The 22,586-nt window shown below is 36.5% G+C and overlaps 1 protein-coding gene across 1 annotated transcript in view; it reads left to right on the top strand.

Annotated features, from left to right (window-relative positions):
- Positions 1–2,267: 2,267 nt before the first annotated feature.
- LOC129249234 (prolyl endopeptidase FAP) overlaps positions 2,268–22,586 on the top strand; it is a 102,515-nt gene continuing 82,196 nt past the window's right edge. Inside the window, exon 1 of the mRNA XM_054888924.1 lies at positions 2,268–2,913. Within this exon, the coding sequence (XP_054744899.1) occupies positions 2,884–2,913 (30 nt within the window). The 5' untranslated portion in view covers positions 2,268–2,883. The remainder of the gene's footprint in view (positions 2,914–22,586) is intronic.

The raw sequence follows: 22,586 nt of genomic DNA, 5'->3' as shown, positions 1-22,586 counted from the left end.
AAAAAAAAATCGAATGTTCTACAAAAATTTTCGGGAAAAATTGCCTAAAAAAAATAAAAAAAATTATCAGAATTCTTATTCTTCCATTAATACCTGGGCAATATATCTGAGAAGGTTGTGTTAAAATTTCAAAAAAACGATCCGTTTTAGCCGTTTTTGAGAAAACGTGTCCACCGACTTCGAAAACACGGTTTTGAGAAAAACGCGTTTAAAGTTTGAAAAGCACTTTATATAGGGTAAAAATTCTCTGAAACGCCTTTTCAAACTTGCGTGTAACTTCGAAAATATTCACCAGAACGATATTAAATTTTCTGTGTGTATTCTTAAATATTTGTACATTAGGCAGGTAGGTAGGTAGGGTGGTTGTCGCAAGACACACTTAGACCTTCAGCAGGTCCATTGTGATACCACTGGAGCTTATCCTTACTCTACGTGTTCCTTTTCAAACCATCCGGTTGCTTTAATAAACGAGCAGAGCTTCGTTAGTTTTAGATGGGCTATGTCCGCTACATCGGTTAAAAATGCTGTATCGAGAGTGCGCAGCCTTCTCATAGCTAGGCTTTCACACTCACATAAAAGGTGTCTGACTGTTTCCTCTTCTTCTGTATTAAGACATCGAAGTAAGGGAGTCCTAACCTTCTAGCGTGGCTGCCTATTAAGCAATGACCAGTTAAAACACCTATCATTTTTCTTATAGATTCTCTGTTGAATCGTAGCAAGATCTTCGATCGACCGCTGTTCCAGTTCGGCCATGTCTGTCTGCTTAGTTCGCATGTTGTGAGGTTTTGTACATTAAGAAAATAAAATAAAAACAAAATCGATTTTTTGAAAATTCTAACTGTATATAAAGAGAAATTAGTTTTATTAATAGATAATCTTGCGCCTGATCAAAATTAACAATATGGCGGCCTCAGGAAATTTTTGAAAAAAAAACTCCTTCAATCAGGCACGACTTTTCTATGTTTGAATTTTTAGTGAAGTCTACCAAACGATTTTTAAGTTACAGTGATCACCAGTTCAAAAAAAAACATAGTTTTGCGAAAAAAGCATTTACAGTGCCCGAGTGCCCTTTGTTAATTCTTGATTAACTCGAAAACTATTTGTTGGATTTACTACAAATTTTCACACAATACTTTTAAGATATTATACTTTAGGAAAATGAAAAAGCTATTTTTTGAAAATTCTGTTTACCCCTAACTCCTTGAGTACTTATCAAATAAAGGATCAAAAAGACCCATTGTGAGAGACCAGAATGGGTTAAAATATTTTTGGAAAAAATTGCCGCCGAAATTTTGTTTCAGGTGCCCAAATATTTTACTTAACACAGATTAATACTTTATGATTTTTTTCTAATTTTTCGCAACAACCCTGGTCGCAAATATTAAAATTTAATTTGAATACCAAATAAAAACATTTTACTTTCATTGTTTGCGCCCTTTGGGGGCTTGGGTATGCTCACCCGACGCCATCGCAACGAAATTTTTCTCACCTTGATCTTCTCTGTTTTTCTTCATCTAAATGTTTGTAACTATATTTCCTACTGAGCGTGTGAGCGCAAATACATTTATTTAAATCGTTTTATATATTGTACATATATTAAAAAAACAAAAATAAAAAACAAAAAACCCTCTAATAATTTGTATTGCCGCATGCAAGTCACACTCCCATCTGCACTCCTAAATACAAAGTGTAAGCATGTATGTAAAGCAAAAACAAAAACAACACAACTTAACAGCATGTCCGCAAGCAACAATAAATTCAACAATCATTTATGTAAATCGCTACACAAGAAAATTTACACGCACGCACTAATTACCACCGCACAGCTCACATTATCCACACACGCACACACGTCACATACATACATATGTGTGTGCAATAATTGGATGCGCACAAACGTATGAAAAAATTGGACTACAAGAGCAGCATGAACAAAGCAAAAAATTCACAAAAACAAATAAAATTAACACACACATACATACACACATTTGGAAAAATTCTCGAAAGAACTAACAAGAACTTATATTTCTTCTTCTGCAGCGTGCGCAACATTAACCGTAAAACAATTTATAATGACAGCGCTTAAAAATATGCAACATTTCAAGCACTAAAACTTAAAGCACCTGAATGTATGCGTCATTTAAATAAATTACATGGAAAAACTGCAAAAGCTTTAAAAAAATTGACCTAACAAAATTGGAAAAGGAAAATTCAGAGAACTCAAAAAACAAAGCAATAGCAAAAAATATATATTTATGATGCTGAAAGCGGACATTACTAAGAATTATATTTATAAGTGTAATTACCACAACATTGCGATTACATGAAATTACGACAAAGAAAAATATCCTATCGAAGTTAACTAAATTAAAGCGCGGCAAAATGGGAAAAATTGCAGTCAGCAACTGAAGCGCAGATTCCCAGAATTAATGAGAACTAAAGAATTACAGCAGCAGCAGCAAGCTTACACACACACACACCAACAAAGCGAATCAACTGAAGCAAAAACGTGGCTAAGTTCACTGCATAAAAATTCGTAGAAAGCCAATTTAAGGCAATAATTGCGGCACACTGAAGCCCATAAAACAAAGTCAAGAATACGAAGCCAGTACACAGGACCTGCGAAAGACTACTACCACCCGCTTACAAATACAAAGAACTGAAAAAGGAATTGAGAAATTTAATACAAGTATTCATTACAAAGCGCTGTAATGCCTATGCAATGACCAGAGCAAAATCGACAACTGTAAAGAGTCAGTCCAAGCCAAGCATAGAACAGCAAGATTAAGTGGCTCTAAGGAAGACAGTGGCTTTTGACATAGAAAACTTTTATTTAAGATTCTCGAAAGTCGTTTCTGAGCAGTAAAAAGCAGCGTTGCAGACATGGCAGAAGGCGATAATTACGACGATGAGGTAAATTTATTTTTTCAGTTTTATGAAAATTTGTAGATTTTAACGAATTGTGTACAGTAACTTATAGAGGTATAGAAGCATAATTTGGAGTGATACCCCCGGTTCACTGCCCATACAGTTTTGCGAAAAAAATTGCTTAAATGTCCTGCATATGTCTCGAATTAGGGTAACCAGGTGAAAACGATAAGAAAAAAAAGAATCTAAATAAAACAACAACGATCTCGTATATAAAATTCAACTATGTATAGAATAGTAAGTCACTTTAGTAGGCGCATCGGCTTCCCTGGTCCATCCCATTATTGAGGAATTTTTGAATTTGTATTAATAATAAAGTAGCTCTACATATTTTTTGTTTGATATTAGTCAATAAAATGTCTTACGAATCTAATTTATACATACTCGAAAAAAATGTCGGACTTAAATTTTCTTCTAAAACTAATCTTCTTTTATAAATTTTTATATGTACAATATAATACTCAGACATTTTTAATAAAAAAGTGGAAACCCTAGTCAAATTTTGTTCAATAATAAATAACTTGTACTCATCTTTCGTTGGATGTCATATATTATATTAAATTTATTTATATAAAAATTAATTTATTTTTGCATAGGTTTCAACCTACTCAAAAACTTTTCTCGTTCAAATTTTCTCAAAAAGTTTACTTTTAATATTACTTACTATTTTTTTCTAAATTTTATTGCACCAAATATAATATTGAACACATTTTTAATAAAAAGTGGCAACCCTTCTTAATATTTTTTCAATACTAAAGTGCTTCCATACATTTTTCGTTTGATATAAGGCATTAAAATGTCTTACAAACCTAATTCATTTTTACATGGGTGGCAACCATATTCAAAACACTTGTCTGATTTAAATTTTAACTTAAACTTTAACTTAAAAAAAAAACTTTTGTGGCTTAAATTATCCTTAAAAGTAATCTTCTTTTATAAATTTGAATACTCACAATATAATATTCAGGCAGTTTTAACAAAAAAGGGGCAACCCTAGTCACATTTTTTTCAATAATAAAAAGATTCTACGAATTTTTTGTTTGATATTAGTTATTAAAATTTCTCAGGTATCTAATTTATTTTTTACATAGTTGGCAACCATACTCGAAAAAAATTTCTGACTTGAAATTTCTTCTATAACGAATCTTCTTTTATAAATTTTGATACTCACTATATAATATTTAGACATTTTTAAAAAGAAGGTGGCAACCCAACTCAAATTTTTTTCAATAATAAATTACTTCTACTCATCTTTCGTTAGAAATCAGATTAAATTTGTTAAAATTAAAATTAATTTATTTTAAATTTCCTAAAAGTAGACTTCGTTTTTCTAATTTTGCTAATTTTAAACTTTATCCTTTTGGCATTTTCAATTAATCCTTTGTGCTTTGTCTGTAATAATTTAATAATCAAGCAACAACAAAATTAAATATGGAAATAATTAAATAAGATGTTTTAATTATCTTATATATTTAATTCCTTTAATTATCTATAATAGATGGCAACCCTATAAATACATTTTTCTATATTTTTTCTATATTAAAGTCTCTTAAGTAGTTTTCCGCCGCCGTAGCCGAATGGGTTGGTGCGTAATTACCATTCGGAATTCACAGAGAGATCGTTGGTTCGAATCTCGGTGAAAGCAAAATTAATAAAAACATTTCTCTAATAGTGGTCGCCCCTCGGCAGGCAATGGCAAACCTCCGAGTGTATTTCATCCATGAAAAAGCTCCTCATAAAAATATCTGCCGTTCGGAGTCGGTTCGAAACTGTAGGTCCCTCCATTTGTGGAACAACATCAAGACGCACACCACAAACAGGAGGAGGAGCTAGGCCAAACACCTAACAGAAGTGTACGTGCCAATTATTTATTTTTTTATTTTTTAAGCAGTTTTCGTTTAATAGAGACATTAGTAAACGTTCTATTAATTATATTATTTATTTCATTCGTTTGAATATTCATGAGAGGCGGCAACTCTACCCAAAAATGTTATGCAATTCAACAACTTTCGGTTACTAGTGACAATGTGATGTATTTATTTTATTATCATATTTTTTTGTTCAACTTTCGCATCGGTAGCCGTAGTTCCAAATTCATGTTTCTCAGTTTTCCAGCAAAATTTCCAATTTTCCGGGCAATTACACTAATTTTAAAGTATCGGGTGAATCGAACGCGCCTGCTAGAAAAATAACAATAAAAATAGTCTCTAAGTAAAATAATTGTGGGTCGCTAAACTCACAAATGATGTACGTTCTTTTTTTAAAAAAAATGGACTTCAAAATGATTTCGGAGTAATTTATTTGTGGTCTTATATTTATTATTTAATATTATTCTTAACATTACCAATCGACATAATCGGCAAAGGTATTAATGAAGAATAATCGAATAGGAGAGACATTTTCGACAGTGTTCGTGTTTACTGAGCTAAAATTTCCTTGGAATTTTTTTTTTTCAAGTTCATTTATTTTCTTTACTAGTGTTATTTAAATAAGTCACTTTTTGTACACAAAATATTTTTAATTGTATTTCATCATTTTCATGACTCACTCGTTGCCTTCGCATCCCCAGCAAATGTGCCCAAATACGATTTGCAAAAACATTATTCAACAAAATTGTTTTAAAGCAATAGATAACTTTCCAAATTCACTAGCTATTTTCAACTTACGATCACTTAAGTGACTTTAGAACGTTCTAATATTCAATTCAAAAGACCCACTAAACTTCTTTCACACTTTTCCAGCTGTTACGCCCACAAATATGCTGCAAACTTTTTCAAATCGATTGCTGATATGTTGCTTCAGTTTTTTCTACGCTCGCCTGACATTTTATAGCCTACTTTTGGCTAACAATTTTACAGCTCTTTAACGAAATCAACAAAGAAAACTTTTCAATGCGCGAAGAAAGTTTTGAAGACACATAGCTGTCGATTTGCTGCTACTACAGCAGCGTCACAAAAAAGAAATAAATTGCATTCACTGGAATTCAGTTCAACTCTCACAAACTTTGTTTGCTACGAGTGAAAAGGTACGAACTTTGTGAAAAGAAAATCTCTGTAAGAAGCAGAATTATTCAATAAAATAATTCGGTGATAGTTTAGTTTTCGATTATCAACATTCGTGAGAATATTATTTTTTAGCAACAGTTGTTGCATGGCATCAAACAAAAACATTTTGGTGGTAATGTATAGCGTGTACTTTTTGACGCTTGATTTTAAACTTGGCAAAATTGTTTCGAGTGGCCATTAATTTGGCTTTCCTTGCCTTCCCTTCTTGAGCTAGTGGAAACACTAGTTCTTACATTTCTTCCAAAAGATTCGCCTGTTTATTCGATGTTATTTTAAAATTAAATATGTAAAAATTTGGATATGTTATTTCGGGTTTCCCTAGGTAGGCAGGTAAGTGAAATAGTTGAAGTAGCAGTCTCGCACTGCCGAATTAGCACTAAAACGCCGCTTTGATTTCACTATGAGACCTCCAACAAGCAGATATCAACAGCTAACCAGAGGTTAGGTGTTGATGTAATAAAGAAGATTGATGGGATTTAGGTTAGCGACTGTCACAGGTTGTTGAAGAAGGAGCACCCAGTGATTTTAATAGTCTAGCTGCCAAACACGAATATTTGAAGAGAAAGCTTCTGCAATGAGATTAAATGGTAAACTTATCTTTTCTGCGTATGTGCCGATCGTCCAATGACCGGTACACTCAGCAACGACTTTAGATATTGAATGGCTGGGAGTCTCCAGAACTTTCTGACTCCTCCGCCTTTGTATGGGGGAAAAAGAGTTTTCGAAACAGCGCATGATGAAATAGAGCTCCATCTTTTCTGCGCTTTCTCGAAAAATAAGTTATGCAATTCCCCTTTAACAAGAGTCAGGAAGATGCCAATGACCGAGTAGGAGGTCTCTGAGACCAATTCAGTCGACCCCTTCCTAGCAAGCTCATCAACAATTTCATTTTTCTCTACGTTCGTATGCTCTGGAATCCATATTAGAGAAATGTTACCTGCACACCCAAGAGATTTAATCTTCTCCATACAGGATTTGACTGGTTTGGATCTGCCGCATCAGAGCATGGTCAGAGTTTTGATCGCGGCTTGACTATCGGAGAAAATGTGAGTATCTCCCTCGCTCCCGCGTTCCCTAAACATTTTGCATGCCTGCCAGGTCCCAAACATTAGCAGCCGTCTGGGACACATTACCAGTATTCGGTAATTTTAAGGAGAGAGGGGCTGATTTAGTGAAAACCCCTGCTCCGACTCCTGATTCCATATTGCAGCCGTCAGTGAGACAGAGGTAGCAGCTTCCATGCAGATTTTCTCCTTGTTTCAATCCTGCATACTTGGAATGATTACTCTGGCACAACGCTCAAACTTCAGTTTGCGGATCGAGAGATTTGCCCGAAGGAGAAATACGTTGTTAACTGTCCAAAAAAGCTACCATGTCCCTTGAGAGATTGCTTCCACAGGCCAACCTCCTTTAACCTGATTGCACTTTGAGCAGTGAACTTATTCAAAATACGACTTTTAACAATTAAAAGTGAAAATTAGAGGAAGTCTTTAGGTAAAATCCGCCAAACAGTCGATTTATGAATGCCATAGAGAGAAGTGAGAACGTCGATATATCGATATTGAAAGTTGTTCAGCAAAAACTTGCGCTACAGCAGCAATATTCTCAACAGAACGTCGCGTTTTTGGTCTGCCAGTCATTTATCTAACCCAGAAGAAACCAGCTCCTTGACATTTTTTCACCAACCTTTGAATTCTCGACTCATTAGGACTCCTTTCCACCAAAAGATTCACGAATTTTGCGATATCTTATTATTGGTCACCGGCCATTTTAATAATAAGTTTCAATCATTTTTAACGCGCAATTTTTTTTTTAAGTCTGTCGTACAAAATTATACATTTGTCTACTTGACAAATGTCTAAGATTACACAAAAAAAGGTGCCGTCACTTTTGAAAGAGCCTTCATTTTTTTTGTCAACATATCAGCCCCATGATAAATGGTCTTGGTATCATCCAAGTGACCTTTATAAAAATCAACTGCTCTAAGCTAACCCGCTTCATCAAACCTAAATTAACTTAAAATTTTTTGGTTTTCGTGAGAAACACGACACAATTGAGCAAGTCAATCAATCAGCTCCGAAATAAGGAATGCTTTTGAACGACGGGAATATTGCTCAGCCATATTTCTTGATGTAGCTCAAGCGTTCGACAGAGTATGGCACGAGTGACTTGTCTACAAAATCCAACGTGCACTGCCACAAAGCTCACACAAAATATTAGAACCTTGTCTTACAAATCAGGTGTTTATGGTAAGATCTAAAAAGTGCCTAACTGATTAAGACGATATTAAAGCCGGCGTACCACAAGGCATTGCACTGCGTATGCTTTTATATGTAATATACACAGCTGACCTTCCAACAAAACGGCAAATATTTACATCCGTCGAGACCGTCCAATAAAACCGCCGGGTGAACTTAACTGTCATCTAAAACACATTGCAAAGTGGTTGGCAAACTGGCGCTTCAAAGTGAATGAGCAAAAGTGTAAGCATGTGACTTTTACGCTAAATAGAAGCGACAGTGTATATCTAAACTTCACAGTCACTCATTCTAAAGAAGTTACCACTTTGATCAAAAAGTTCCCAGAGTCATCATCACAGCAAGTACAGCTCGGGGTGAGCCGGTGCTTCCTTCACAAGCGCGCTCCATACGACTTGGTTCATTGCGTCGCGTCTCCTAGCACTTAACATATAAGGCGTAAATCTATATCAACATCGTCTGCCCATCTTCTTCGCGGCCTTTCACGCTTTTTACTGTTTATAATGAGAGAGTTGAAGGTGTTTTAAATACTTCTGCTGCCGTCCGTCCTGATTAGGTGTTCAAACCATCTCAGCCGCTGAGTTTTAGAGAAGCGCACAATGTTTTGACCAGATATCAGGCCAACGAAATATCTTCATTGGCTAATCAATTCCCCTTCCGGGCTTAGCCGTGATCACAGAGTTCTTCTCTACAATACAATCGTCAAGCCAATCTGGACATATGAAACTATCCATCGAGACCTAAATGCCCCATTAGTGGCAGCCGAAATAGCAGTAATCCAACAAAACTACTACCAAAGGCTGAAGCATCACCCAAATCCATTGGATCGGTCGCTGTTGCATATCCTCAGTTCGTCACATCTCAGAAGAATTGACCACCGAAGCCTGTGATGCATATTCACCTTAACCTTCATAACAACCTTAACCTTCTTCAAGGAGCTGTAGGTACTATAATTTAGGTTAAGAGTCGAAACCTTATTATTAGTATAATCGACTCTCGTTAATTCAAACCTGCGATATTTCGAACCTCTCATAAACTCAAAGTTATCACGAGTCCCCTACAAGATCTTTTCTTATTTCGAATTATGTCTATACATTTTTATGCACTCGGTAACTCGAATGAAAAAATCATTGCTACGACGCGTTAATTCGAACTAATATGGTCAAACACTCGACGATTAAAATTTGCAAAGTTTCTTGGTGTAAGAACTTTGAATTTTGGGACTCCCCTGAAAATACATTTACTGTGCGTGGTTGCGTGTTACGCATAAAACATAGGCACATTTTGACGCACTCTTCCGCACGAATCGCTTCGTTGGTATGCAGATTAAAAAGGTGTATTAAATATGAGTCCTAAAAAGTATAAATGTTTTAAGAAAGTGAGAAGAAAATCATTGTTGTAAAAGAATTTAACATTCCTCTCAGCACTCTCTCTCAACCGTAATAAAGAACAAGGCGAAAGTTACTGCTGCTCAAACTGCTGGAGCACGGAAAAGAACAACTAAAGGCGAATATCCTCGTTTGGAAGAAATCCTGGTCATTTGGCTTAGACAGAGTAGAGGACAAAAAGTATCTATTAGTGGAACTTTGTTAAAGGAAAAAGCAAATGAGTTCGCGTTTACTGTAAACATACAAAACTTTGAGGCGAGTGAAGAGTGAACTTCAAATTTCAAAAAGAGGAATGGCTTCGTGTTTAAGCAAATTTGTGGAGAAAGTGGAACTGTTAATGACGATGTTTGCTCAGATTGGCATGGTAAATTGAAGCACTGATTGAAAACTATGATGCCCGAGACATTTTCAATACTAATGAAACTGGTTTTTTTTTCAAATGCTTACCGGACAAAACGCTTACTTTTAAAGATGAAAAGTGGCATGGGGGAAAACATAGTAAAGAGAACCTCTCTACTGCAGTAAATATGAATGGATCGGAAAAGCTTAAGCCCTTAGTAATAAGAAAAGCAATGAAACCGCGATGTTTTAAAGGAGTGAAATTGTTTCCTACTGATTACTGTGCTAACAAAAAAGCTTGGATGACAGCAGAACTTTCAACAATTGGCTTTTAACAGTTAACAGAAACATGAAACGACAAAAGAGAAACATTTTACTATTTTTAGACAGTTGCGCTGTCCACAACAGTTCTCCTTCATTATCCAACGTAGAATTCTACTTCTTTCCGCCAAATACAACTTCCAAATTGCAACCATTGGACCAAGGGATCATCCATAATTTAAATATAATATGATGTATCGCAAAGAAATTGTTGAGATGGTTTTGGAATCTCTTAACAAGCAGCTAACTACAAATATCACGGTTCTGACAGCTATTTTAGAGATTAACAAGGCATCGGGTTTCGTAAAAGAAGCTCATGAAAGTTCGCAAATAATTATGGATGATGAAGAACCATCACTGGTACCAGGTACCAGTAGTTGACATCAGCGGTGTGAGTTTTTCTGGCTATGTTCAAGTGGATGAAGATGTTGCTGTCTCAGGTTCAGTAACCGATGGCGAAATCTTATCTGCGACAGATACGAATGAAAAGAGCAACGACGAATATGAAGACGATACATCAGAACCTTTGGCAGAAGTGTCAGTTAAGGTAGCAACAGCCTCATTCGCTACCTTACAACACTTTTGTCTACAAAACGAGACTGATGAAACAGCATTTGAGGCACTTTTTCTCCTTAAATTCGGAGAAGTTGAAAAAAAGTTATACCTGTTCAAAAATGAGTGAAAATAATGAAGAAATTCGCTATATTTTGAAATTTTTGTATAAAAAAGGGAAGATGCCACGCAAGCCACCAATGAAATTTGTGAAGTTTACGGAGACGATGCTGTATCAGTTCGTGTAGCTCAACAATGGTTCGCTCGCTTCCGTTCTGGAAATTTCGATGTGAAAGATGCACCTCCACCTCCGGTCGACCTATCGTTGAAAAAGTCGATGAAATTATGAAAAAGATTGACCAGGACCGTCACATAAGCTGCCATGACATCGCCAAGGCACTAACCATTCATCATCAAATGGTTTTAAACCATTTAAAAAACGCTGGTTACAAAAAGAAGCTCGATGTTTGAGTACCACATAAATTGTCTGTGAAAAATTTAATGGACCGAATTAACATCTGGAAGTTTCTTTGCTGAAACCAAATGAAATCCAACCATTTCTGAAGCGAATGGTAACAGGAGACGAAAAGTGTATCAAATACGACAATAATGTGCGAAAAAGATCATGGTGCAAGGGTGGTGAAGCTCAACAAATGGCCGGAAAGCCAGGATTGACACCTCGAAAGGTTATGCTGTGTGTTTGGTGGGATTGGAAAGGAATCATCCACTATGAGCTGCTCCAGCCTGCTCGAACGATTGATTCTACACTTTACTGTCAACAACTGATGAGATTGAAGCAAGCAATCGAAAAAAAACGGCCAGAACTAATCAGCAGAAAGGGCGTCGTATTCCATCAGGACAACGCTAGGCCACACACATCTTCGATGACTCGGCAAAAACTGGTGGGAGAGTTTGGCTGGGAAGTTTTGATGCATCTACCATATAGCCCCGACCTTGCACCATCGGACTACCGTTTGTTTCGGTCAATGCAGAACTGCCTTAATGGAGTAAAGTTGGCTTCAAGGGAAGTCTGTGAAAATTACTTGTCGCAGTTTTTCGCCGAGAAACCACAAAAGTTTTACACTGATGGAATAATGTCTCTAGAAGAAAAATGGCAAAAGGTGCTCGACCAAAATGGTACATATTTTTTTTAATAAAGTTCATTATAAATATAAAAAAATGAGTTGAAGTTTGATTAGAAATACGAAAAGACTTTTTCGACTACCCAATATTTTATGAGAACCTCGAGTTTAGAATTAAATTAATTAATAATGTAATAATAACACCATTTTTCACCATTTGCAACTCCCGAGAATAATCAATACTCGCATTTTTTCTTTAACAACAAGGCAATATTAATTTTATAATCAGCACTGAAGTGGCTTCTTCAAAGACTATTCTTAACTTCATCTCACAAAACCTAACAACCTAACATTCAATTCCTAAACGTACAAAAGACAATATTTTTCAACCAACAAAACATTTTCTTAAGCGAAGTAATATTAATAATATAAACCAATGATGTGTAACATATTTTTCTACGCTTAAGACTCATTGATGCAAAAAATAAGAGTTTTCTCCAGACAAGAAACTAATAGTCAAAGTCAATCGTGAGGAAAGTATGGTTTTCAATATTATACAGATTAAAGAAAATAGCAGCAATGTCATGCACAGCGGCGTGAAGAAAGTTGACAGAAGTAATCATGAAAGGCAAACTTCGTATAAATATTGTGAATACAGTTACACGCGATTTGAGCATAAAAATTCAATTAACTGCAGTCTCAATTAATTTGTCAGAGTATTGTGACATTTCGTGCTTGAATTGAAGCCTAATTAGGTGGAAAAGCAAAGATGGGACACAGCGAATGAAAAAGGATAAACACAAAGGGCAGACGCCCAAGTTGAATGGAGCGGAATTGCAGAAAAAGCGTGAAAAAGACCTTAATGAAGGATATTTGCATTTACTTATGCAGAAAATAGTTTAGAATTTTGGTTTATTTTGCAAGCCAGGTCTTTGAAATATACGAAAAAAAAATATTAAAAATGTTCTTAAGAATTTTAAAGCAGTAAAATTTCGTAAAAACTTAATTAAAACTCGCAAGCAACAACTGAAATTCATTTTCATTTCCTTTCAACATTTCTCTAAACTAACTTTACTGTTACTTTCTAAATAGGAAAATTCCCAAATTAAACACCTTCACTGTGCAGGCAACGAAGCGCATACATTCGCCCATTCAACAAATCTCACCCATTGAGAAATTTCCATTGTAGAAAACTTTGCACAATATCTGCGCCTGCACTTGCACTTCCTCTATTATTTTCTATTCATTTAACTGGCAACACGAGGCACAACCAGCGCATCACTATCGGCATGGCAGAGATGAGTCAAGTTGAAAGGATCAACTTTCCAATGCTCATTCATTAGTTATAATTTAATAAAATTAAGTGTATGTGTGGTTGCTGGTGTTGGTGTTGGTGTAAAGGTAGTAAACTTTATAAGGCACTACCTCTACTGCTATTCTTATATGTAAGTAATACCTTTATACAGTTATTTGAATCGTTTTCTCAGCTGCTGCTACATTTTCTTCATTATTTCGCATTCTTATTTTCCACATCAATGCGTTTTGTGAATTTCTATAGGCGGCGTGGCGTAAAAGTGAAGAGTTATTTACCCGAAGCTCATTAATTTACGCGCAATTCTATTGAAGTTAATTCAAGAATTCTAAGATTTTGTTGAGCGAATAGTGAGTTTGCCTATTAGAACAGTTGATAAGAAATTCATGCATACAGGGTGCGGAAAATAGAACTAAGTTTTTTAAATTATTTAAGTGAAATGCAGCAATTTTTAAATAATATTAGTTTGGGGAAAAAGTTCTCTGTCGGCTCAGTTCTTTCCCATTGCATTTTATTTGTTTGAAAAGTAGTTTTTACTTTTTGGAAGAGTTGATATTCTATATTATCGATCGTTGAGGTTAGTGGCTGTATTTTTGTTTCCATCTATTTGGCAGTTATTTTTTTTAAGTGTTTGTTTTAGTAAAATTGAAGTATTAGAGTTGTCTGATGAGTTTGACTGACATTTGTTTAATATTTTGTTGAAATATTGCATTTATTTCTATTGTTACTTGTTCCTTAATATTTTGGATGCCTATACTGGTTAGTCTGTTACTTGTAATTATTATATGTTTTTTTATCCGCGAGTTCTTGGGGATATATTTCTTCAAATAGTCGGGGAAACTCTTCTCTATAGCCAGTTTTAGTAGTTTAGGTAGTACAAAATGAAGTCCAAAATCGGCAAGACTGATCTAAATTAAAACGACAGGAGCTTTGTTCTGATAACTTTGAGATTATTTACTCAAAATAGTCCCCTCTGGCCTCGATGCACCGCGATCTAAAAGCTTTTTGAAAGGGTACTTCAGGTCATTCACCGGAATCTCCTTCAGGATATCAGTACAAGACTTCTTCCTTCGCGGTATTCAGGGCGAATTCGACAAATGCGATGCAACAAACGCTTCAAAACGCCAAGATAGAAACTTGCATTGACGGTTTGGCCCATTGGCACGACCTCCTTGCTGACAATTCCGTTGGCATCGTAAAAACAAATGAGCCTCGATGTGATTTTTGACTTCTCTAAACGCGATTTTTTGGGTGGTGCCTCGTCTGTTGCCTTCCATTCGGGTTTTGACGCTTAATTTCAGGTTCATGTTAGACAAACCACGTTTCATCACCAGTTGCAAAGTTGTAAAGGAAGTTATCGCCTTTTCTCGCCTCTTTAATGAGGCCTTTCGAATGTTGTATTCTGAGCAATTTTTGGTACTCAGTTAACTTGTGCGGAATGAAACCTTTCGTAAGCCCAAATGATCATATCATATCATGCGTTGGCGGGGTTTTCAGCTTTACTGATTGCTGTTTGGTCTGCCGAAGTGCTGATTGCTGGTCTTTGGTGAGTATTCCGGTTAGTATCTTGATCGACTTGTGTATTTCCGCGTCGTTCTCGACCATAACGACGCTCAGCCGAGGCTTGGTTTCCATCACTTAGCACCATTTTGCACATCAAGAGGAAGGTTAGTCCTTCTAGATGGTTAGCTAGGGCCGCAGTGTTATCACTCTTCTTCATATTTCTTGCGAAATATTTCCTTGCGGTTATTGGTTCTTAGTTTTCCTTTCCGGTTAACAATTTCCTTCAAACATGCATTTTACATCTGGCCGGCATGTTAGGCCGTTGGCGGTATTTTTCGTGTCTTCACCGGTAACTAGAGTCTCGCGGAGTTGTTAGACTCGTCATCATCCAAAAGAGGATGCCCTGCGATTTTATTATTATTATTATTACTACTATTAAGAAATAATAAAAAGATCTCTTGTGCGCCTTCATGGATTCAGAGCATTTCCTTTGGTACTATGACGACAGTGTCCCCATTGTCACCAAGACTCTCTCCTTTAAAGTTGTGTTGGTAAAGAAGGTTTGCATATTGGAGGTGAAGGACTCGTTATGTAATAGCCACATCTCGTTTGTTAATAACAATCACATTTTTCATATGAACGAATATCAAATTGCGAGAATAACTAAATTGCAAAAAGTTTCTCTCCTACTACACAGAAATCTGTAGCCAAATATGTATACTTCTAAATATACTTTCATATTTTATATAATACGCACTAACTATTTTTACGAATAGTTTCATATTCGACAAGGAAAATGATATTTCACGTGCAGCACAGAAAATTGCATATGCTTCAGTTCCGTGACATGCACTCGAAAATACAATAGAACTGTAAACGCACCTAAACATTTCTATGTAAATATGTGGTATGAATACATATACCCCGTAGGAAAATGTAATGGTACCTAACTGCTTAGTATGAATTCTGAACAGCAAGTAGGGTATGCCATCCAGCTTCTAGTACCATCTGCTCCTAGTACCGATCGGACTCCATCCCAAAGCTATATGAGCAATGTTGTTTGCATCCTTTCTTAACGTGTGACCGATCCACCCGTATTTCTTGCACTTAATGTCGTTATCTATGCCTTTTTGCTTCGTTATTTTCCTTTACCTTTTGCGTTTCGAATTATCATACAGGACCCATTTTTCAATATTCAAGCAATCAAAAAACGGTTCTGTTTTGTACTATTGAAGCAATAAGTTACATGTCGTGGATCGGCGGGCTCAGTTTTTGAAGTGAAAACTTCTTTATAATCGTTGGGAGTGATTTGAGAAAAAGTGAAACGAAAAAAGCGACACTCTTGGCTACGAATATTACATATAAACGTAGCGACGAACTAAATAACTTTTAGGCCAGCGCCGACAGCATGGCGCGATAGCCGAGCGGCTAGCAATGTGAGCTTCCGATCCAAAATCCTTGGTTCGAATCACAAGAAAAAAAATTGTTTTATACAGTTATTTTATTTTATTTTATATGTTTATGAGGAGCTTTTTTTCATGGCAGAAATACACTGGGTGTTTTGCCATTGCCTGCTGAGGGGTGAGCGCTATTAGAAAAATAGTTTTCCTTAATTTTGGTGTTTTCACCGAGATTCGAACTGACGTTCTCTCTGTGAATTCTGAATAGTAGTCACGCACCAACCCATTCGGCTACGGCGTTTGTTTTATTTTACTGATGCAAAAATGAGGGAAAATATTTGAATAAAGTTTGCTTACTGTTTACACATTTTCCAAAGGTGACGGAGAACCAAAAAAAAAAGTCGATTTTCAAACAAATACGAGTTCATATGTGTAATTGTGTTAGAGTTTCGGTCACGCCCCAGCAAAACCTGCGTGCATATGTGTTTGTAACATTCAAAAAAATGTAATTGTGTTAGAGTTTCGGTCACGCAGGTTTTGCTGGGGACGCTCAGAATAGCAACCGCGTGTGTATTTTTATATTCGTAAATATTTTCATTTTTAAATATTTACCGCAATTATGCCGAAAAATAATACAGAAAAGTGTCGTGAGTATCGACAGAAAAAAAAATCAATAAATAGCATCACGGAATTCATTCACGAAAATTTAATAAAGTATACACCAGAAGTATCGCGGATACTTAGAAAAGATTACAATAAAGTTCCAATGATTTTAAGTGGCGATTTTAACGTAAATTTTGCATTGGACACAGCGGTTCCTTTAATTGACGTTCTCAATACAACATTCAATTTAAAAATGTGTAACAATCGCACTGAATCGACAACACGATCAAAAACAACCATTGACGCGGTATTTCAAAGATATGTTGACAACATCGAAACCAAAGCATTTGTATCATATTTTATCTATCATAAGCCACTCGTATCATTTGTTGAAATTGAAAACATTGAGGATGAATAAAATAAAATGAAGAAAATAAAATATGAACTTTATAGCAATATTATAATGAACCTATAATTATCCCGCTCCTAATGCTGCTTTCGTCTTATTCTCTCTCAGTTTGTTTTACGGAAGGTTTCACTTCTATCGCGTCTAACCGTTAGACTGGTATTTTTTTTTTCAGACAGATTATGCAGTGTCCAAACACCTGCTCTATTTGTTTTACCAATTTGTTATAAATATTATTGGATAGGCGACCAGGGATAGTTAAAAGTATTTAACAGGTCCTCGATTGCCTGGCATGGATTTGCTTCCAGTTCCGCCATTAATACATCATTATTTACAGTCGTTATGATCGGTCTGATCGATGTCAGCGCGGAAAATTCCCAAATTACGGATCTGGACTTAGAAAACCACTTTTGGCATATACGAACATCTAAGGCTTTTGGGTAAATATCGCAAATGTTTTTGGTAGTAACTGTGGCATTCCTACGCTTGTGAAACTCCAAAAGCTGGAAATGGTGGATATGAATCTCTTCTGGTATTTGGCTAGGCATTTCACTCAAGAAAATTAAATGTTTGAGTTTTCACAACTGAACAAGTAAAGGAGCATTGACAAGCACAGTCAAGCGTCATTACTTTTCTGTTCCCCTAATAAAAATGTGTTTTTCAAAAGGACTGTATGGCTATCGATATACATAGCCAGGGAAGCTAAGTCAAAAATAACTGCTTTTTATTATAGACGATCAGGACTAGCTATAATTTTTTGTCATATTGAAAGATGGAGAGTTTTTGCTCGCACAGCTGTTCGATATTCATTACGCGAAAATTTTTGACTATAGGCTCAAGTATATCCAGTTTTTTCCGAATAATTCCAGCAACGCCTTTGATTATTTTGACTTTTTCGTCAGCACATTTTTCTTTGAGTTTTATAAATTATTTACACGCAGTGCTAATATCGTCGCAAAACTAAAGAAATGCTGAGAAATAAAATTAGCAATTTATGATTAGTTACTCAAATTGTCCTTAAGCTCAAAAATCTCAAACAAATATTTGAGCAGTTGAACAACGAAAGAGTTTCGAGCTACTCGCAATGCGCCATAATCGGGCACCTGGAGTTCTAGTACACACTATTTTGAATCGCCTTGTAAAAAGTAACTATAACAAACAAAGCTGAAGAGAAGTTCTTGCGGCTTACAATCAGAAGCGTTTTGCTGGACTAGTTGCTAGTGGCTGCCTCGCTTCCACGATAGGAGAATGAAACTCCTCGGGCCTCGTAGTTAGGTAAAGAGCTATTATACTTCCTGATAAATTCCTTGTATATCTATAACTGTTTTAGAAGGAGTAATTGCAGAATGTTGCTTAGAAGATCCTGAATTACTGTTTATAGGGTGATCCAAGTATCACTTACGAAAACAAAGATATGTAATACGGTAGAGGATTGATGTATTGCCATATCTACCTTTCCTGTGTACCTACCCTTCCTACAGTAGATCAAAGAGATGAAAAAAGAGTTAAAATAAGAAGTGGCGTTCCACACGACTCGGTTCATTTATGGAATATTATGGACGACGGTGTTTTCCGGGTCAGGATTCTAGTGGGAACTAAGGTAATTGGCTTTGCCGACTACATTGCTCTTGTGGTATCAGTTAAAAATTTAGACGATATCCGCAACAACGCGATCTATGCGGTCCTAAGCGTGCAATCTTGGCTAGCACAAAATAATCTTGAACTAACGTAACAAAAGACTAAAGCAGTCCTCGTTTCCACGGCAGTCGGTTCTACGTTACCGAAACGGCCCGGATTTATATCCGGCCAAGGACTGTCACTCCAGCAGCATTCCCCATATGTAAGTATGGGGAATGTTTATGCTGCTACAACAACCAAACCAGTCCCTATATCCAGCCGAAAGAACCCAGAAGGGAGGCATCAACATATCGACCGCTTCCGCTTTCAAGTACTTGGGAATAATGGTAGATAAAAAGCTGAATTTCAAGTACGCCAACGAAAAAACATCTGTCGAGGCTGATGTTAAACGTACGAGGCCCAAAACGAGCTTATGGTAAATGTCGTGAGAAGCCAAATTTTTTATGGTGCACCAATTTGGGTAAATAAAATGCATCATGTATCAAAATTGGAGGTCTACCGTCCACCTACTAGTTTTGCGCACGACATGTATGTAGCGCATTTAAAACGGTGTCCAGCGATGTAGCCTTAGTAATATCTGCCATGTACCCGCTGGACATATTAGCAGCGGAAACTGCCCAAATAGCGAGAGCACAGAGGCCTATAACCTCGTCTAGTCGTGCGGCGTTACGAGAGAATTGCTTCGATGAGTGACAGACAAGATGAGATAACTCTACAAAAGGACGTTGGACGCACAAATGCATTCCCAACCTAAAGTTTTGGTTAACGAGGCCACATGGAGCAGTGGTCTTTTACCTGGCCCAGTTTTTAAGTGGGAATGGATGCTTCAAAGCATATTTATATAGGTTTAACCACGGCGACAATCCCTACTGCGACGGAAACGAAAGGACGTTCACCACATATTCTTCACATGCTCGCGCTTACGTTCTGCAAAAGAAAAACTGCATAGAACCTTTGGAGATCCTCTTCTGCCGGAAACATTCGTGCATCAAATGCTGCGCTCGTAAGAAAAGTGGATGCAGCATGCAACTTAGTGGCCGAGATTATAAAAGACGATGAGACGTCTGGAAAGAGTGCGACACAGCAGCGTTACCTAGGAGCCAAAAGTGTCGTATCGCCGTCGCGCTCAGCATTTTGGCGTCAGTGAAAGCACAATGTGGCACATTTTAAATGGATGATTTAAATTTGTTTTCGTATAAACTGCAATTGACACAAAGAAGACCATTCACGCCGCTTGGGATACGGCCAAACATTCGCTCGAATGATTGACACTGAACCCAATTTTTGGAAACAAATTTTAATGACTGACGAGGCACATTTGAACCTCTCCGGCAGCGTGAATAAACAAAATTGCCGAATTTGGGGAACTGAAAATCCGCACGAGATCCATGAAACGCCATTGCATGACCGGAAAGTAACTGTTTGGGTCGGCATTTGTGCCAAAACCATCATAGGGCCATATTTTTACCGAGAAAACGAATCGGTTGATGGAAACGGATATCGATGGATATTGGCTAATTACGTCTGCCCGCGAATGCGTGAGAAAGGTTTAGACGGTTACTGGTTTCAACAAGACGGTGCGCCATGCCACATTGCGAATGCAACAATTGAATTTCTGCAAGGAAAATTTCCGGGACGTCTAGTGTCAAAAAGAGGCGACATCGACTGGCCCCCCAGATCACCTGAATTAACCCCCCCCCCGGACTTCTTTTTGGCGGGTCGGAAAGGTTTACGCCAACAAGCCGCAGACTACTGACCAGCTTAAGGCAAACACTCGTGCCGAAATCGACGCTATGAAACCCGAAATGATTGACAAGGTGATGACAAACGCAGAAAAAAGATCGCAGTTTGTGATTGCTAATAATGGTGGTCACTTGATTGATATTGTTTTCAAAAAATAGTTTTCATAAATTGTAAGTAACAAAACTAAATAAAAATAACTCACTTATACAAATCAATTTTTTTTTTAAGTTATGTGTTTTTCAAAGTCGGTGTTTTCAAACCGACATAAACGATGGCGCACCCTGTAGTTTCAGAAGCCCACTTGAGAGAAGCGCGCTACCACAACGCCCATAAAAAAAATAAAAAAAAAACCTTTACTTTATGAGATTTTCTTTACCTAAAAAATAATATATATTAGATTGCAGAAGATGCTAAACCACCTTGTCCAAACAGTTACCTGAATACATTCAGAAAATTTATTCCTTAAAGGTAATATTTCGCCCTCCAACTGCAATGCATTTATTCCAATGTTTGATCTCGCTCTCGAAAATTTTCCGAAATTCTATTTTCGGTATAGCCATCAAAGTCGTCTTTGATTTTTCCTTTACTTCATTTCGGCTATGAAAACGCATTCTCCGTAGTAGTTTTTTGACTCAATAAAAAAGGAACAAATCACAGGGAGCCATATCAAGTGAATTCGATGGTTGTTGGATGACATTCGTTTCGTTCCTGATCAAAAATTCACAAATAATGAAGGCACTGTGCGCTATCATGGTGCAAAATGCACGAGTTAATTTCTCACAAATCCTTTCTTTCATATAGAATCAACTTAAAAATAAATTTCCCTATTTTCAATAGGGACTCAGAGTCACTGTGTGGGACGAATAGGGCTAAATCCATTCACCAATTTTTTTTTTTTTTGTTTTCAAACTAGTAGCCACCATTTAAAAGCATATAACAGAAGAAAAGCTATTGTTAATCGGAAATCAGTTCCACTTGTTAAGGTTTTTCCACAGGGTGTGTCCGGGTATTCATATGTACTTATGTATGCACATTTTTACTCTCACACATGGATACTCATACAGAGGCGCCCACACATGCGGCCCTTCATTTAAATTCTTCTAATATTGTTCGTCGCTACATACATGCACACATTCGCGCGCGTGTATGTGTGTGTGTGTGCAATTCCTATGAACCCGTGTCAAGTGCGTTACGCTTCAAAGCATCAATTTAAAATGCAATGACAGTTCGCACTTGAGCTGTCATCACTTTGGCAACCAATCGTATTCGCATTTTCATAAGCTGCATCATTTACGAGTATTTCCGCTGTTGACCTTCAATTCTTCTAAATGTTTCACGTTCACATTTTTTCCTGCTCAGCGCATATATGTTTGCATGTGTGCCTACAGAGAATGGCTATAAAGTGTTTTTTAAAATGAATTCCCAAATGGAAAAGGGTCTCTGTTCATTTACGCTTTTTTAATATTCTTTTGTCGTATCGTCGAATTGACATTTGAGAATGCGTTATGAATTGCGTGTGGATTTTTGATATACCAAATATGCATGAGTGGGTACACACAGTAGTTGAAAGAAAAAAACATTGCATTTAAAAAATAATAACGTTTCAAAATGAAAAAATCACTGCTTGAGTGAGTCGTTGGCAAAAAATAAAATATTGAAGTGATTTTTCATTTCACGTTATGAATTTTATGCTATGATTCACAGAAATTATTCAGCGAATGGCAAAAGACTTATGTGTGAATTTTTTTTTTGTTTTTTTTGAAATAAAAATTTTTAAAACAAAAGGTTTAAGTTAAGCTCACAAAAGATACATTCAGGATATTCTAAGGTTACAGATATACAATTTTCATTCAGCCTCGCAAGGTTTGTTATAGTTATTTTTTACAGAGTGATCCAAAAACGTATACCTTTTTGCATAAGATTTATTTACACCGAAAGCTTTTCCATTTGAACAGACTGCACAATTATAAATATAGCAAACCTATTTCGAAAGTGTTGTCCTAAGAATTTCCCCACAAGAACTCAAACTATTCGCTTGCAAGATCCAA

Source organism: Anastrepha obliqua, chromosome 5 (assembly GCF_027943255.1).
Source record: "Anastrepha obliqua isolate idAnaObli1 chromosome 5, idAnaObli1_1.0, whole genome shotgun sequence".
Taxonomy (NCBI): Eukaryota; Metazoa; Arthropoda; class Insecta; order Diptera; family Tephritidae; genus Anastrepha; species Anastrepha obliqua.
The sequence above is the reverse complement of the archived record's forward strand: the minus strand, read 5'-3'. Positions and strand labels throughout refer to the sequence as shown.